The sequence below is a fragment of the Acomys russatus genome, chromosome 4, assembly GCF_903995435.1.
Source record: "Acomys russatus chromosome 4, mAcoRus1.1, whole genome shotgun sequence".
In the NCBI taxonomy this organism is placed as follows: Eukaryota; Metazoa; Chordata; class Mammalia; order Rodentia; family Muridae; genus Acomys; species Acomys russatus.
The window spans coordinates 40965855-40984360 of NC_067140.1; the positions used below are offsets into that span (position 1 = coordinate 40965855).

General features: G+C 38.8%; 1 protein-coding gene across 1 annotated transcript in view; it reads right to left on the reverse strand.

Annotated features, from left to right (window-relative positions):
- Nucleotides 1–727: 727 nt before the first annotated feature.
- The window catches only part of Caprin1 (cell cycle associated protein 1), a 33753-nt gene continuing 15974 nt past the window's right edge, over nt 728–18506 (reverse strand). Inside the window, exons 5-19 of the mRNA XM_051144258.1 lie at nt 17023–17261; nt 16845–16927; nt 15785–15922; nt 13812–13864; nt 13643–13729; nt 12756–12911; nt 12563–12671; nt 10082–10143; nt 9120–9230; nt 8826–8975; nt 7976–8126; nt 4077–4271; nt 3056–3156; nt 2689–2752; nt 728–1161 (exon numbers count right to left, since the gene is read on the reverse strand). Coding sequence (XP_051000215.1) covers nt 1097–1161; nt 2689–2752; nt 3056–3156; nt 4077–4271; nt 7976–8126; nt 8826–8975; nt 9120–9230; nt 10082–10143; nt 12563–12671; nt 12756–12911; nt 13643–13729; nt 13812–13864; nt 15785–15922; nt 16845–16927; nt 17023–17261 — 1764 coding nt within the window. The 3' untranslated portion in view covers nt 728–1096. The remainder of the gene's footprint in view (nt 1162–2688; nt 2753–3055; nt 3157–4076; nt 4272–7975; nt 8127–8825; nt 8976–9119; nt 9231–10081; nt 10144–12562; nt 12672–12755; nt 12912–13642; nt 13730–13811; nt 13865–15784; nt 15923–16844; nt 16928–17022; nt 17262–18506) is intronic.

An 18506-nucleotide genomic window follows, 5' to 3' on the forward strand; every position in this document is an offset into this window, starting at 1 on the left:
GAAACTGTCTGTCATTTCCCTAAAAAAGGGAAATCAATCTAAAACACATCTGGTGCTTTTCAAAAGATAGCATTTTAAAAGGTTGGTAGCAGCAGACATTTGATATCTTTTTCTTTTAAGAACTTTCAGGCTGCAGGAGAAAAACATGTGACCAAAAGTGTTATGATTATCCATCCATTAGAGATTTTCATCAGTACCTATACCAATTTAGGCAACAATACAGCAAGATCCAAGGATTAGTGATGACAATGCACATTATCGTGAGGAATGACAAACAGGACCAATCCTCATGTAAGCCATTGTTTCAGAGAAACTGTTAAGTGTTCAAAGTATCTAAATAGTTCACATTGAGCACAGAAGCAGCCCATCCAGATTATGCCCCGTATTTGATGCGTATCTTCCAGAAGAGCCAACCAAGGCCTAGTTTGCATTTTGGCTTTGTCTTACACAGTATCCACTACTAAAAAAAGCAAGTTACATGTGTTTTTAATCACAGTCGTTTGGCCAGATGACTAGTGCTATGTCAAGGCTGGCAACCAGCCTCACTTGTGTGATTAAGGACCCATGCGTAATTTGGTATGCTTCTAATCGGCCGGTGCTCCAGTTTAACGGGAAAAGCTGTGAAATGCAATGGTTTTGCCAAACCACACTCCACTCCTTCCATCTTCCTTTCAAGGAAAATGCTTTAACTTTGTCAATTACCATTGAATAATTCTAGGGCTGACTGTAGATTTTATCCAATGTCAGAAAGTCAAACTTGCATTTTTTTTTTCAAGCCACTTCAAATAACTATGGAGATATTATCACCCCATAAGTATATAATGTTTTACTCCTAAGCAAGGGTGAGAAATCTGAGTATCGTGTGCAAGGCTCAAGATGACGCTTAGGACAGAACATGCAGAGTAAAAATAGTTTCCTTCCATATCCAGGTAATATAAAGCTGACAATTGTAGTCCTGTCTTTATGGGATGAAAACAGTCCCTTTACAGTAAGTTTCCTGAAAGGGAGAACAGATAGACAATAACTCTTCTGGTAACATATTATAGTACACTGGCCAGTGTGTTTTTGGCGATTAAACATAATCCTGTGAATCACATTAATTCACTTGCTGAGTGTTCATTTGCGGCATCCCTCTGTTGGGTCTTGGGGGCCCTCCACGACCTAGAAGACAAAAATGGCATTTGATTTTTCTTTCAAATATTATTTGTTTTGCCTTCAAGCAGACTTTCATCTGAAGTCAAGAAGCATGTGGACAGCTTGTCAGCACATGCTTAAGAGGTCAATTCTTCAGCGTTCAAGTTTCACCTGTCCTGGGAGTTGTCATGTGCAATTTGCTCATGTTCTCTAGCTAAAAGAAGAGTAGAGCTAATGGAGCATTCCACCAGTACTCATTCATTCATTCATTCAACAAGTATTTATTGAGTGCCTACTATGTGCCAGGCACTGTCATGAGGCGTTGGAAATAGATACAGCAGTGAAGACAAACAAGGTACCTGCTCTCATGGAGCTTACATTCTAATGTACACGCTAGCTTACATTTATTTCAATAGAAGTGACATCATACTATCAAAATTAATAGAAGCACCAGAATGAAAACAGACCTTTTTACCTAAACTGTTAAAAAGAAACTACATAACATCCAAAATTGTATAATGACTTGTAACAGGTAAAATAACTTTTTACATGCTGTTAAAACATATTTTAGCTATCAGTTAACTCAACTTTCATAGAATATGCTACAAGGTGGGATAGAAGAACACAACCCACATTTACATGCAAATGCCTTTGATACTTCAAGTCGGTATTTCCCAGGTGACCTGTTATCCTTTTTAAAAAGTACTTTCTTAATGATCAATTGCCACTAGCATTCAAATTAAAGTACTTTATAATTCCTCCTTAATATACATTTTATACATGTCATGGGCAGCCAATAACTATAAGAAACCTAATTCTTTAGCTTCTTTCAATCAGAGAACCATTTAGAACTTCAGATTACATGAAATGCTACCTGTAATTGTTCAGATTAACTTCCTGCCCACATAAATTATTTTCCATTACTTGAAACACACACCAAACATAATACTGTTAAGCCTTTCATTTTTATCTCTAATGATGTTAAGTTCCTAAGAATTTTGTAGTTCTGTTTAAACATCAGAAATAATTTAATATTTGGATCATTAACATTGGTCTTCAAAGTAACCATATTCCAAATAGTTCTGTCGCTTCTAAATGGTTCTCTAAATATAACTGGCTTATCTGGCCATTAAAGGGCTTTTTGAGCCTAAAATATAAGATGCATGTTTCAAAAATCAAAGAGGGTAATAAATTTATATAAATGTTCAATCTCGTTCCAAAAATGTCTTACAAAAAGTATCAGTAAGTACTTCCTAAAAACATTTAGCAGGTTTTTAAGACCTGAAAAATAAATTTCCAGTTGGAAAAACAGTTTCTGAGGCAGAGAAAATGTTCTAATTTTTCAAGACAATAACAGGGCAAGTCATTCAAAAATTAAAATTTGGATTTAAGATGAAATTTTAGAAACAGAGCATTTCATTTAATCTTTAGCAACAAGTCTGGAAAAGATAAGTGTACTCCTAACATGTAACTACATGCAGACTATGAACAGCTCTTCCAAGGCCAGAACAGAAGCTCCACATAAGAGCTAGGATCACCACCACAAAATATTACCTCGTGGGGCTCCCCGTGGTCCACTCTGCCCAGAGCCTCGCTTGAAATTCTGCTGATATCCATCCTAAAAGACAAGCTAGTTAGTAATGAAGGGAAATGTAACTTCCTTTCCTATCTAGTCATACAGCTAAGCACTAGCAGAACACACAGTCCCTTCTACACACCAGTGTGTCCCAGCCAAGTCACTCTTACTGTGTGCTTCTCTGCAACTCAAGAATGCTCACCCCAGTTCATTTTGAAAACTACTTTTAGCAAACTACATTAAATGGTTAAAAGCAAACAAAAACACAAACTCAAAGTATGTTGTACACCACAAAAGTCACCCCAAATCACTTAGTTACTGAGCTTTACCCCTGTGTTTACATACCCGCTGGTAGCCAGAGTAGTCCCGGGGAGCACTGAACTGAGACTGTGTGTAGCCACTGTTTGCAGTGTTCGGGAATGAAGGGCGGTAACCATCATATCCTCCTAGAATTTACAATAAGAAAATAATTTGCCTTTCCTTACAAGGACTCAGCTTTCTTTCTTTTAAAGATTTATTTATTATGTATACAGTGCTCTGCCTGCATGCCAGAGCCAGAAGAGGACACCAGGTCTCATTATAGATGAGTGTGAGGCACCATATGGTTACTGAGAACTGAACTCAGGACCTTTAGAAGAGCAGCCAGTGCTCTTAACCTCTGAGCCATCTCTCCAGCCCCCGGGACTCGGCTTTCTTAAAGTGTAAGAAAATTATAACCAACACTAGTTATTAAAAATAATTGTGAATTCACTGTCTTGATCCAATCAATATCTAAGTACCATCTGCTTTAGAGGATGACACCCTTTGTCCTCCTAGGAGCATGCGTGTACACACACACAAACACACAAATCAAATCTCTAAATTGTAATTCGGACAAACCAATAAGCACGTTTAACACCTCAATTTTTCTCTCCCAGTTTTGCTACTTAGAAACTGTAATAATTCAGGTAGTAAGGGGACACAGGATTCTAATCCTAGCACTCAGGAAACAGGCAGGAGAATCTCTGGAGTTTGAGGCCACACACATACAACACACATTTCAAATGTTTGGGGTTTTTTCTTTTTTCCTGGGTTTTTCAAGACAGGGTTTCTTCTCTGTGGGGCCTTGGCTGTCCTGGACTCACTTGTAGACCAGGCTGGCCTCGAACTCACAGAGATCTGCCTGCCTCTGCCTCCCAAGTGCTGGGATTAAAGGCGTGTGCTACCACACCTGGCTCAAATGTTTACATTATACATTAAGGGACGAAGGCAGAGAGGTAATTACAAAACAACAACAACAAATCAGGAGAGATATTTCTACTTATTTTACAAATTAGGAAAAGACTTGAAGCTGCAAAAGTAATCAGGAGTTGCTCTATTTGTTTACCTCTAAATCCATTGGCAGGGCCCCTGTATCCATTCATCAAGCCTCTGGCACCACGAGACCCTCCTCGGGACACACCTCGACTGTTGTAATAAGGCTGGCTGCTACGTGGAAACCCAGTGTTCTGCTGGGGGGGCTGCTGGTGGTTCCCAGGTACTTGATGGGGCTGGTCCTGGGAACCATGGTAAGTTCCAACCACTGTTAAAGGAAAATGTATATATAAAAACACAGGTTATTACTGTTTTTCTCCCACATACTTTCTGAACTATACAAAATCTTCTTTTGTTTTGTTTTTTGAGACAGGGCTTTTCTATATAGCCTTGGCTATCCTGAACTAGCTCAACAGACCAAGCTGGCCTCAAACTCACAAGAGATCCACCAGCCTCTGTCCCTAAGTTCTGGGATTGAAGGTATACACCACCACTGCATGGCTCCTGCACTCCTGAACTATTTTAAGTTCAGTTCTTTGAATAAATTTGCCTACTAATATGAAAATTATAATGCTACTGAAGGCCCTATTTGTACCCTACTCACCTGTAAGATTAAGCCAAAGAGTCATTTCCCTAATAGTAATTCTAAACCTCTGAAGCAGAGCATACAGCACCATTCATTCTTCTATACATAGAATTTGAAAAGGCTCTATATTACCAATACCTGTTGAAATTAACTGACCTTTTAGCAAAAATAGACTACATAATTCACAAAATTCATATGATCAAACAGTGTACGTCATTATTTTTCATTATAAATCTTAATGACTTAAGTTTGTTTATTTCCTTTGGCACTTGTGAAACACACAAAAATACTCATAGCTAAGTGGTTAGACAGAAAAATATCATCAATTTCATTTCTGAAACATTAGAGGCTTTCAGATAGGTGCCTATCTAAAATGACAATTACAGCCAACTTAGAAGACAGCTAAATGGTGCTCATACTGGCATCCAACCTATGGAAAGGGCTGGTTCTAAAAAGGCTCACATTACTTTTAACACAACCACCCACCTACCTCCCTCCATAATGGAAGAGTTCTAAAAAATAAAGTCAAAAATTAAATACTGACATACATTTTCTGATTGTTATTCCAGTTTTTATAATTCACAGGAGAGTAAGGACAAGGGGGAAAAAAAAAGAACGAAGAAAGGACCCCCTACTAGGAATAATTTCACTTGTACCTACAACACTGATTCCTGGACATTTAACTGATGTGTCCCCCAGCACACCCAAAGAAATTCCAGATACTTTCTTCATCTTATAGTGCCCTTTTTGTCATGGGGGTGGGGGGGAGGCAGAAAATGCCTGAAGAGAATAAAGGGTCACAGCTCTTCTTGAGCTACTTAGCTGAACTGTATTTTATTACTCATGATATAATCTCACTATATAGTTTCTTTTATTGTATTTTCAACATAAAAATCTCAAACAAATGTGAATTACAACATTCATTATCTTTAAGAAAGGTTACCAAGGCTGGCATCAAAATCACATATCCACCTGCCTCTGCCTCCCAAGTACCGGGAATAAAGGCATGCATCACCAAGAAAGAAATTTTATTTTAAAAGAATTTTACTAATTTTCTCCCCCCCCCCCCCCCCCCCCGCCACAACAGGGTTTTTCTGTGTAGCCCTCGCTGTCCTGTACTCGCTTTGTAGAGCATGCTGGCTTGGAACTCAAAAGATCTGCCTGCCTCTGCCTCCCAAGTGCTAAGATTAAAGGTGTGCACCACCACAACCAGAAGATTTTACTAATCTTGATAAAAATGTCATTCCATCAAACTCACAGTAAACATATGATTAAAACTTGATCTTGATTTTAATGTAGCAGAAGCCAAGCCAGGCATTGTGATGCATCCCTCAGACCCAGAATTCAGAGGCAGGCTTATCTGTCTATTCCAGGACAGCCTGTTTTACATATCAAGTTCCAGGCATAATAAGACCCTGTCTCAAAAGTTTTTTCTTTGTTTGTTTGTTTGTTTTTAAGATAGGGTTTCTCTGTGTAGCCTTGGCTGTCCTAGACTTGCTTTGTATGCCAGGCTGGCCTCAAACTCACAGTGATCCACCTGCCTCTGCCTCCCAAATGCTGGGATTAAAGGTGTGCGCCACCACACCCAGACTCAAAAGATTTTTAAAAAGAAGAAAAAAACCAGACAGTTCTTTTCCAGGTCCTTTTTTTCATATAGGAACAAGTTACGAATTAGATGTTATTGAAATTGGTACCAGGCCTAGAATACACCAGGCAGTTTTCCAAACACAAGGGACATAAACTACCAACACACTGTCATGTTCATGTAGAAACTTACTACTCTAAGTAAAAGATGAAGTAAAGTAAACGAGTCACCAAAAAAGTATATTTGGAGAAATGAAAGTAAGTATACATACAGATCTGAAAGCCAAAAAGCAAGTATTAAGGAATTAAATTTAAAAAACTCTGTTATACATTTTAGTCTATTACAGGGCTAGTGAGAGGGGTCAGTGGATAAAAAGTGTTTGCACTACATCAGGCGTGGTGGTACACGCCTTTAACCCCAGGACTGGGGAGGCAGAGAGGCAGGAGGATATGCGATTTTGATGCTAGCCTGGTCTACAAAGCAACTCCAGAACAGCCAAAGCTTACACAGAGGACGCCCCCCACCACCGTCTCAAAAAACAAAAACAAACAAACAAAAAAAAGAGCCAAATCAACCTATTGCTTCTAAGCTTCCTGACAAGCATCATAGCAGTAAGCTATATAAATGAGGAACAGTTAAGTCTCAATAATTCAGTAACAAACTCAATTCCAGCAAAACTGTAACATTAATTGGTATACAATAAAAACCTCTTAGGCACAGGCACTCTAAATAAAATCTAAACTGCCCTGATACTATCATATTTTTTAAAAAAATTAGATGGCTGAGCAGATAAAGGAATTTGGTGCAGAAATATACTGAATTCAATCCCTGGGACCCACATTAGGTCCCTTGACCTGTACAATAAATACATGCTGTAGCAACACACCCAACATGCATCTCTCATACATGTGTGTATACACACACACACACACACACGAGAGAGAGAGAGAGAATTTAAACATTTTATAAAGATGAAAATCTCCTAACCCCTTAACAAAGAAATTGCTCTTTCCAAATGAGACCTTTAAGAAAACCATAACCTGCCACTCCCAGCAGCACATGCTTTTAATCCCTACAGGCGGCTGACTGCAGAATTCAAGGCCAGCCTGGTCTACAGAGCAAGTCCAGGACAGCAAGAGAACCATGTCTCAGAAACCAAAAGAAAAGAAAAAAAAAAGAAAGAAAGAAAAGAAAACCATAACCAAGTAAAAAGCAGAACTGTGGTGCTCAGTCCTAACTGATTCAACTACAATGCAACTCTCCTGCAACCTTAAGGTCAGGATCATTGCAAAAGCGGAGGTAAGACTGCTCAGAGCCAGCAGAATTTTATTTTGAGATTCTGTCTCCTTGGAGTATCACAGGCTCCTAGTATAAAGTCTCACTAACATGGATTCCTAAACATGACCTAAGCAAAGATGACACCAAAAGGTATTATAAAGTGAATGAGGGAAAACCTATGAGGCCTCAAGCCGGGACAAAGAACCAGAGGTAACTGAGGACTGCTGAGGGCAGGAGAAATAGTCTTCCCCAGGGAAGAGCACAGCAATGGGATATCCTACACTAAATGCTCAGCCCTGAAAACATGCATACAAGTGACAGTACACAGATTGAGCAGGTTTTAATATGTATTTAGGAATAAATAAACATCTAACGAAATAAAAAGAGGCAATGAATTTGAAAGGGAGGTTTTGAAGAAAGGAGGAAAAATGACATTATAATCTCACTGTACTGTTTTCTCAAAAAACAAAAAACTATTTAAAAAAAAAAAAGACTGAATAGAAAGTTACCCTAGCTTCCTTACCCGTTTGCAGCTGGTCTTGTTGAAGTTCTGTTTGTTCCACTTGGTGCGGCTGACTGGAAAAACTCTGGTTATAACTGGCCTGGTACTGACTCTGCTGCTTTAAAGTCTCTTGTTCGTTAACAGGAGGAACTGGAGCGTTCATATTGAACACCTATAGCAAACCAAGTAAATGATTAGGTGCTTACTCTTCAGACATTCCTTTGTGCACTAATTCAATTGTATTCAGTGTTAGAGTACTACCAGAAATTATACAATTTAAAGATAATTATTGATGAAAACAGCAATTGCTTAACATCTAAAATTTACTTTTAAATATTTCAGTAAAATAAAGATTAAGCTAAAGAACAAATGTTACCAGTTACATATCTAGATTACAGCTTCATGAACATTTTATACCACATGCTTTTTGTTTTAAAGATTTAGTGTGTGTTTATGTATATGCACTGCACATGTTGAGGTCAGAAGACAACTTTCAGAATTCAGTTTCCTTCTGCCATGTGAGTTCCAGGGATTAAATATAAAAGCATCAGCCTAGGCAGCAAGGACCTCTCCTACCTCTCTGTTTCTTTTTTGTTTTGTTTAAAACTTTGTTAATCTTTTAGCCTTTAGAGTAAAGCTAAATATATATATACACACATATATGTATATACATGTGATTCATATATATATATGTATATGTATATATATATATATATATATATATATATATATATGTGATTCATAAGGCTCAAATTTATCACTGAAAAGCCTCAGATTCAGAATTTAGTGTTCAGTAAAAGTAAGTTACATATCTAGCTGAGCTCTGTTTAGTATGACACATAGTGCACACTAGAAAGTGCTCATTGCTCACCGTTTGCATAGATTGGAACGGAGCTGCATTTACATTGATTCCACTGCTATGCAAAGGCTTACTTGTCCCAGTCTGGAACACTTGAGGCTGAGAAGCAGCAGGAAGGGATGATGATCCTGTAGTCTGGTCTGTATTCAAAGATATTGTTGCCTAAACACAAATAAACAAACTTTAGTGGCAAAATAACACAAAACTTTTACATGTTAATAATTTATTTTATGAAAGCAAAATAGGACCAAAAGAAACCAAGCAAAACAAGTACCATGCTAATTGATGCTAGGTAACAAAACTTGCCTGAATCTGGTCGATTGGCTCCTTTTGTGGCCGCTGCTCTGGTGCATGAGAAGGCTGGTACAAGGGTTGAGGTGCTGTATACCCCTCGCTGGTGGAGGAAACCAAAGGAACCTATACAGAAATAAAGATCCCAAACCTTATTTTGTTCTAACAAAATTGACCATTAAAAACAAAGAAACAAAAAACAAATTATACCAACTCCAATAAAGATTCAAAGAAATTTCTGTTAAGGGAAGAGAATCTCTATCTTCACTTTGAGACTTCAAGATTTTATACAATATGACTGGATAGGTGACACACACCTTTAATCCCAGCACCCAGAGGACGCAGAGGTGGCATATCTCTGTAACTTTAAGTTCTACATATCAAATTCCAAGCCACTAAGGGATATATAGACTTTTCCAAAACAAAATACCTAAAATTGAAAACTATACTGATATTTAAATCTCAAAGTTAAATTAAACCTTTGTCTAATTAAGTCCCAACTTATAAGTCCCAACATGTAAATAGTAAACTGTTTTAATGACAACTGTTGTTTTGGGGTGTTTTTTTGGCCTTTGGTTTTTAAGAGACAAGGTTTCTCTCTGTGTAGGCTTGGCTGTCCTAGACTCACTTTGTTTCAAACTCACAGAGATCCGCCTGTCTCTGCCTCCCGAGTGCTAGGATTAAAGGTGTGTGCCACCACTGCCCGGCAACAACTGTTTTCTTTTAATGTATATAACCAAGAATTAATGTTTTTTTTTTTTTAATTCTAAGACAATGTCCCGTTATATGGAAGCATGAAAAAATTTAGTCCCCAAAAGAAAAGCAAACATAAGCCATGTGGATAAATGCACCTCACTGTCCATTGCAATGACTCTGAAACAGAACACTTGCAAAGTGATCAAATGCATCCCAGCCTAGCCAAGGTAAAAAATGAGTGCTAAGTAAAAGACCTAAGTAAACTACGTATTCATTCTTACCTGTGTGGCTTCTGGTTGTACAGGAACTTGATTAGGTTGGGCAAGTCTAGATTCAGAATGAACTGTAAAATTAAGAGAAATGTCACACAAAACCAAATCTTTCTTAAACATTATCTATATTAGTATTATAAGCAAATTTCTATAACCAAATGATTAATGAACATTTTCATATCAATGAGGTCTAAGATTTCAGCTTTCAAATTAGCACTTTAGTTTATTTGCAGTAATTATATTTTACTCGTAGTTGCTTTTCTTTTGTGCCAGTAACAGAAGTACTTGCAACATGAAGTAGACAATGAGATACTATCCAGTGCCAGCACTTTCGAGACCCACATGCCTGGCAGGTAGGATTTCCTGGTTGTCACACTCAGATGGCCTGTTTTCAACTCCTGGAGTAGTAACCTCAAAATCTGGTCCCGGAAAAGATCCTTAACAGATAACAGCACTTGCTCCTCTTCCAAAGGACCGGAGTTTGGCTCCAGCATCCATAGCAGGTAGCTCACAACCACATATTAACTAAAATTCAGGGGATCCAACACCCTCTCTGGCCTCTGCTGCAGGTACTAAAACACAATGTCATACAAATGTGTATATAAATATACACACTTATATACAAACAGAAATAAAACATTATTTCTAAAGTAGCATAAAAAGTAAAGTTGCTTATATTCAAAACTTTAACAAGGGCTGACAAGAAGGCTGCTTGCTGCCAAACCTGAATGCTTTTTATCTCGAGGACCCCCATGTTAGAATGAAATAACCAACTACAAAGTTGTTCCTCTTCTTGCACTGCCCCTTCACACACACACACCACAGAGAAACCTTGTCTCAAAAGGGGGGGGGGGGCGCTTAGGAGAAAGAAGAGAATGAGATTGTAAGAAAATGCTTGGAGGGCTGGAGAGATGACTCAGTGGTTCAGAGTGCCGCCTGTTCTTCCAGAGATCCTGAGTTCGATTCCCAAAAACCACATGGTAGCTCACAACCATCTATAATATGTTCTGATACTCTCTCTTCTGCATGTAAAGCACTCATATGCAATAAATAAAATAAATAAACCTAAAAAAAAGAAAGAAAGAAAGAAAGAAAATGCTTGGCGTGGTGGCACACACCTTTAATCCCAGCACTTGGGAGGCAGAGACAGGCAGGTCTCTCTGAGTCTGAGTGTAGGCCAGGCCAATCTGGTCTACCTTAGTTCCAGGACAGCCAGAGCTACACAGTGAGATCCTGTCTCAAAAATTCATTAAGAAAAGAAAAGCCGGGCATGGTGGCGCACACCTTTAATGCAAGCACTCAGGAGGCAGAAGCAGGGGATCGCTGTCAGTTCAAGGCCAGTCTGGTCTACAAAATGAGTCCAGGACAGCCAAGGCTACACAGAGAAACCCTGTCTTGAAAAACCGAAAAGAGAAAGAAAAAGGAAGGAAGGAAGGAAGGAAGGGAGGGAGGGAGGAAGGAACAAAAAACAAATAATAGATTTCTTGTTTGCTTCCAGTCCTTTAATGTGTTCTGTTGGGAAGAGCAAGATGAAAACTACTCCTCAATACAGACTGGCTCTTTAGCTGCCACTTCAACGATGTGGTCAGAATGCCTTACTCATCTCTTCCCTCATGCTCATGCATCCCCTTCACGGCTGCATCATCAGAAATTCTCCCTCAAGAGCTGCAAGCATCCACAGAAGCCACATCTATTATTTTTACTCCCAATATTTTTGAAATTGATACTAGTTCTCACATCCCTGCTAAGCAGCTCTGAACCACTTAAAACACTAGTTCTAGAGAGATTCAAGTCTCTAGTCACCAGGCACACCTGAACTCATATATATATGTATATATATATATCCAGAGACACACAATCAAACTTCTGAAAAAAGATTATTGAAATTTAAAACACCATACAAAATTTCACTAACACAAATTGTAGCAACTGTCAAATAATTAAGACTATCAGAAGGAAGCTGCTGTAACTGGATGAGGAGAGAGTAGTTCATAAATGAAAGAGAACAGTGTGTAGATTCCTGGAGCACTAGTAACTTTCCATTTCATGACTTAGATGCTGCTGTGTTTAACTTGTGAAAAGCTATTAATTCTGTACACCTATGCCAATAAAAATATTACATGAAACAATAGAACTAGTTTTAACTTTAGAGGAACAATTACTCATCAAATTAAAGAACTAAAAAAAAAAAAAAAAAAGCATTAAAAATTAGCAAAATTAACTCTGAAGGCTATACTGGGTCTCGTATTTATTTCTCATACAAAAAGGGGGAAAAAAGCATTGATGGGCCGGGAGTGGCTAAAAACACTTTGGAAACTGATAAAATGGATCAGAGGATTACAAAAGCAGCTTGCCCCACCCAGCCTAATGATCTGAGATTGTTCTTCAGAACCCACTTAGTCAGAGGTTGGGACTCTTAAAAGTTGTTCAACCAGCACACATATGCCACATTCTCTAAAAATGAAAACTTTTAAGATCATCATTACTAACCCTGTGGGCAAACCAGCTGAGGCATATCCATGTTTTGTGTAGGGTTCATAGGCTGTGCTGATACAATGGCAGGATCAAGCGTCTGATTTTCAAAATCCAACATTGAATCCTACAAGTCAGGATATAATTGAATTATATCAAACAATATGCATTTTAATTTACTGTCAGTAGTGCTTTGCTAAAATACACCTACCTGTATGAAATTATAAGGCCCCTGCATTTGTGCCATAAGATCTTGTACTCGCTGCCGTCTTACAAGTGGATCTGACTGAGCCACTGGAGTCAGTGAATGGGGCTCTGGTACTGAAGGAGATGCAGCCTGAGGTTGCTGCTGGAGTGAGTTTACCACCTAAAACAGGAGGGGGGAGGGGAAATCTCCATTATTTTAACAGCCGTTTCCCAAATATTCAGTATGCTATCTATATTGTAATGAGGAAAGTAAGCCTTAACCCCACTCTACCCTCCCAAAAAACCATTCTCACCCAAACCCGAGGACAGGAGCTGCGTTCCCCGGAGCCCATATGGCAGGAGAGAACCGATTCCTTCAAATTATTCTCTACCACTATCACGCACCTCGTGCTACACATGAACATGCAAAATGTATTTTTTAAAAGGCTGTTGCCGGGCGTGGTGGCGCTCGCCTTCAATCTCAGCACTCTGGAGGCAGAGGCAGGCAGATCGCTGTGAGTTCGAGGCCAGCCTGGTCTACAAAGTGAGTCCAGGACAGCCAAGGCTACACAGAGAAATCCTGGCCCCCCCCCCCCAAAAGCTTACAGATTAAAAAGAACAGATGTTTTGAGGCAGGCTAGGATCACAGGCGCTCTAGCTGTGATCACCCTTTTTATTTCATCGCAAGTGCAGTCTGTCTGTGTAACACAGAATGGCCTTCAACACCACCAAGTGCTGGGATCAGAGACTTAATACCAGACAGGCAAAAGATCTTTTAAATATATATCGTGATGTGTTCATTATAATTAATGTGCCAACGATATAAAAGTCTAATAACAACCTAATTTTTCTCAGGAAAGATTAAAAATCACCAAAGTCAAGACACTAGACAATACTAAGAACTTTTTTTACCTCAACTGTTTCAACTGCCCACTCATCCACTTGCTCCTTCTCACCACTGCTGAACTGTGTTTCTGCCATGAATTGCCTATTGACGTACTGAAGAGAAAAGTCAATGTTTGGGATGTTTGTTTGAAAAGTACAAAGGTTCAGCAGTACCAAGCTTTTTAAGAAGTCCTACCTCTGTTGATTCAACCTCACTTTGCTCTGTGTACTCTTCAGTTGGCTCAGGTTCTAAAGTTAAAAAGGAAATAAAACAAAAGAGATTTATTTAGGTTAGTGAAACTGTAACAGCAGAAATCTGTTAGATATTTAACTAAATCAACAGAACGTACAGGAAGCCAAGGAGAAGCCACATATATTCAGGTGAACTATATGGGGCTTGTCTATTATAGCACATGTATCTCTAACAGGAAAGATGTAGTAAGGAAGTATACAATTGAAGAGGAGAGACAGAGAGCAATGAGTGTTTTGCCTATGTCTATGTTTCATGCATATGAAATGCCAACAGGTCAGAAGAGCATGACAGATCCCCTAAACTAGATTTAAACACAGTTGTAAGCTATCCTTTGGGTGCTCAAAATCAAACCCTGGTCCTCTGTGGGAGCAGCCAGTGTTCTTAACTAGGGAGCCATCGCTCCATCCCCCTACTAAAACTTCTCTAAGAAAAACGTCTGGCCAGGGCACAAGTCTGTAATCCCAGCACTCTGGGAGGCAGATCTCTGGGAGTTTGAGGCCAGCCTGGTCTACAAAGCAAGTCTAGGACAGCCACAGCTACAAATAGAACCCTGTCTTGAAGAACAAAAAACAAAAAACAAAAAAAAAAGAAAAAAATGTCTGCTTGTAAATGATACCCAAAAGTGAGTGTAATGGTATCAATTCTACTTAAAAATAACTGTATCATCACATAGTCACATAATCTGAATATTACTAATAAATTCTTCCATTTTACCATTTTTATAGCCAGTAACTTTACTTCTTACATATCTTTATTCCAGGATGGTTTAGTTTAGCATGAACAGTAGTTTCAATGGCAAGCAAAAAACCTTCTAGATTGGAGTAATTCACTATGTTCACTAGACTGCCTTCATACTCAAGAAATCTACCCACCTCTGTGTCCTATGTAGTAACAATTAATCCTCACCCTAACCCGACCTAACACTCAGTAGGCAGAGAGAGAGGAAGATCTCTAGGAGTTAGTTCGAGGCCTGCTGCTAAGACTCTCTGAAGGAAGAAAATCAAAAAACAATAAAATCTCCATGTATTAGTAAAAACAGAAAAACTAAAAACACAAAAGGTCTGTATTACCTATATTCCACCAATAAGCAGTTTTCCCTTCTGGTTTCAGCCTATTAGCACTTTCAGAGTGCTTACCATGTGCCTTACCCTATATATCCCTCACACACCACAATATTCTAAATGGAAACCTGGGGTATAGAAGTGTTCAGTAATTACCCATTAAAAAGCTAGGTGTTAGTTATTTTTCTGTTGTTGTTTTTAGGGTTTTTGTTTTGTTTTGTTTTTCAAGACAGGGTTTCTGTTCTAGCCCTGGCTGTCCTGGAACCCACTCTGTAGTCCAGGCTAGCCTTGAACTCAAGAGTTCCACCTGCCTCTACCACCCAAGTGCTTAGATTACAGGCATGCGACACCAATGCCCAGCATGTTCTTACCTCAAGCAATCTAATTCTGAACTCATGCTTTTATAAACTATCACAAAAATATAGTATCCAACTGTATCCAATCTTACTCATCAATTTAATAATTATAAAAATACACACAGAACACAATTCAAGGCCATAGAGTTCTATACACACTCTCTTTAAACAAAATTCTCTTTATCATACTATATGCTGGTATGGTAAAAAGTAAAATCTATACAAGTCAGACAACAATCTATTTGAAAACCCTTACAACTGCCCCTAACCAAACTCTATCCTCCTTATCCAACAATACTAAGCAGGAAGGAGAACTACTACCTTAATTATGATAAAGGGTTCTGAATACCTCAGAGTACGGAATATACCTTGTCATGCTCAATAGGTATGAGTATACAGATCACACACACACACACACACGTATATATAATATAGATATGTATCAAAGGAAAAGGAAATTAAGGCCAGAACAAAGGCTCATATTCACCCAAGTACTCACCAGCGTCAGCTACCTGGTCTTCCACTGTAGGTGCTGAAGCTGCCTCTTCCTCCTCACACAGCCCATTTTGGTGGTTGTGAGTGCTGTCAAAGTAGTTTGACTGAAAGACACGCTCAACAATTTCCTTTAGAGCTTTATCTTTAATTAAAAAAAACAATTACAGTGTTAACATTGTTTAACAATACTAGATTTGAAAAAATATTTAATACTCTACGAAAGCCATAAGAAAGACTAACATTAGTAAAACACACACACATACATAAAACAATTACAGCATAAAGGAATGAAATAGGAACCTACTTAAACTACTATAGTAAGCAAGCACAGAGGGAATAAAGCTATTCTTTCAATGAACACTTCCATTGTACATACTGTCTGTTTTAGGCACATGACAGACAGTAGAAAAATGGCTCAGTGATTAAGAGCACTTGCTGCTCTTGCAGAAGACCTAGATTCAACAGGAGTTGGCTCACAAACATCTAAATGTCACATCCAAGGGCTCTGATGCTCTCTTAAGGCCTCCTCAGGGCCCTGCATTGTACTAGAACTCAATGTGTAGACCAGGCTGGCCTCAAACTCAAGAGATCCACCTGCCTCTGCCTCTAAGTGTTAAAATTAAAGATGTGCACCATCACACCAAGCTTACAGATAAACCTTTAAGACAATGTTTTTTAATACTTAAAATATAAAAAGGCAGTAGCTGCTCACTAATTTTATTTAGTCTAACAGAATGTGGTATCAAAATACAAAAATAACAAAATTACGTAATGAAAAGTAAGACTGGACCTGGTCAAGGTGAGACCACTGAGACTTCCCTGCTGCTTGAGCAGACAGAGCAAAGTAGAGAGGAGGGAAGTATTTCATGGCAGAAGGAAAGCCATTTACAAGTCTTGCCCAAAGGAGGTATCAAAATAAGAAGAAACAAAGGAAGTCATTGAGGCATGCCAAAAAACAAGTGCATAAAAATGTAAAATTCTTACTTATACAGTTGTAAAATGCCTTAAATAGAAAATGCATTTTAAAGATGTCTAGCTACAAAATCAGAATCTATGATACTCACAGGTTGTTCCACATACAGGCTTTTCTTTCCCTTCCAGCAAATCCCACAAGTGAATGGAGGCATGTTCATATTGTTCATTTAACCTTATAATAACAAAGAAGACATTAGCTACCTTGCAACTGCCAACTAGAGCACTCTACTTAAGATTCCTAAAATTTTAAACCAGACACCACTGTACCTTAAACTCATGTCCCGCTCAGGTTCTACCAACTTGTAGAACTCGTCCAGCAGTGACAGCTCCTCTTCAGACAGTATTGGCACTCCACTCAAGCCTTGTTTCAGGTCAGTTCTCACTTCGTCATCTCCCAGCTTATCCAACACATACTGCAGCTCAAGGACAGTTTTTAAGCGCTTCTGTTCTGCTTCTTCTCTCATAAGCTGTTCCCGACGTGCCGTTTTCTTTATTGTTTTCTGAATCTGTCAAAGAACATAACACCAGACATCTTGAGTTCCACCTTATGCAAGAATAAGCATAAAAATCGACTACTTCCTCCTTCTGCAAACAATCACTGATGATATCAGACAGGAGTTTGAGTATTTGAAAAATAGTAAATAAAATTCAGTCTTTATGAATGAAGAATGCTGACAGAGAAAAAAGGACCGTGTAAGTTAAAATGTTTCCTTTTTTTTTTTTTTTTTCCAGTCCCCCTGTCCTTCCCTTGAATGGCTGAAAAACAGCAAAGTCAAGTATTAGACTCCTCTATCATGTCTAGCATCAGGTTAGGAATAGAGAAATGCTTCTTTCAAGACTCATGGCACTGTTTTCCTTCCTCCTTTACCACCTTCTCAAGCTTCACAAGGTTGAACTGACACAGAAAAAAACAAAATGGAGATACACATACAAAACCTAGATAGACATACAAAACCTAGCCGGGCATGGTGGTGCACACCTTTAATCCCCAGCAACTCGGGAGGCAGAGGTAGGTGGATCACTGTGAGTTCGAGGCCAGCCTGGTCTTGAGACCAGGACAGCCAAGGTTACACAGAGAAAAACAAACAAAAACACTATAGTTTGGGGATTGCAGAGTTGGCCCAGTGGGGTCAAAGAGCACTGGCTACTCTTCCAGATAACCAGGTTTGATTCCCAGCACCCACAGCAGACTACAACCATATGCAACTATAGTTCCAAGGGGTCGAAGCCCTCTTTTGGTCTCCAAAGATCTGCACGTGTGGTATATAGACATATATGCAGGCAAAATACCCATAAAACAAAAATTTAAACTTTAAAGAGAGGAATGATGGAATAATGAAGATTGTAATAACAAGATAATCTCTATCAGCAGCAGAGGAGGTAAATGGTATCACAGCAATAGAAATATATAAACAATTGTAAGGTCTAAGTTAGGATGGGCAAGTAAGCTTACAAGGTGAAAATGTCGTCTATTGAAATGGATGAGCTTTTCAATGTTGGGAGAAGCAGTTTAAATGAGGAAGGTCTTTCATAGGTAGCTGGAGGCAGAAAACAGGAAGAGAAGTAGGAATGTGAAAAAAGAAAAACTACCCCCCAAAAATAACTGTTTGTGGGTACATATACATCATGTACACACATGTAAACCTATGTGCACATACATCTAGAGGCAAGAACTCAGTCATCCCTCCTAAGGTGCCATCCACCTTGTTTTGAGACAGAATCTCTCCCTTACCTAGCTCTCACCAAGTAGA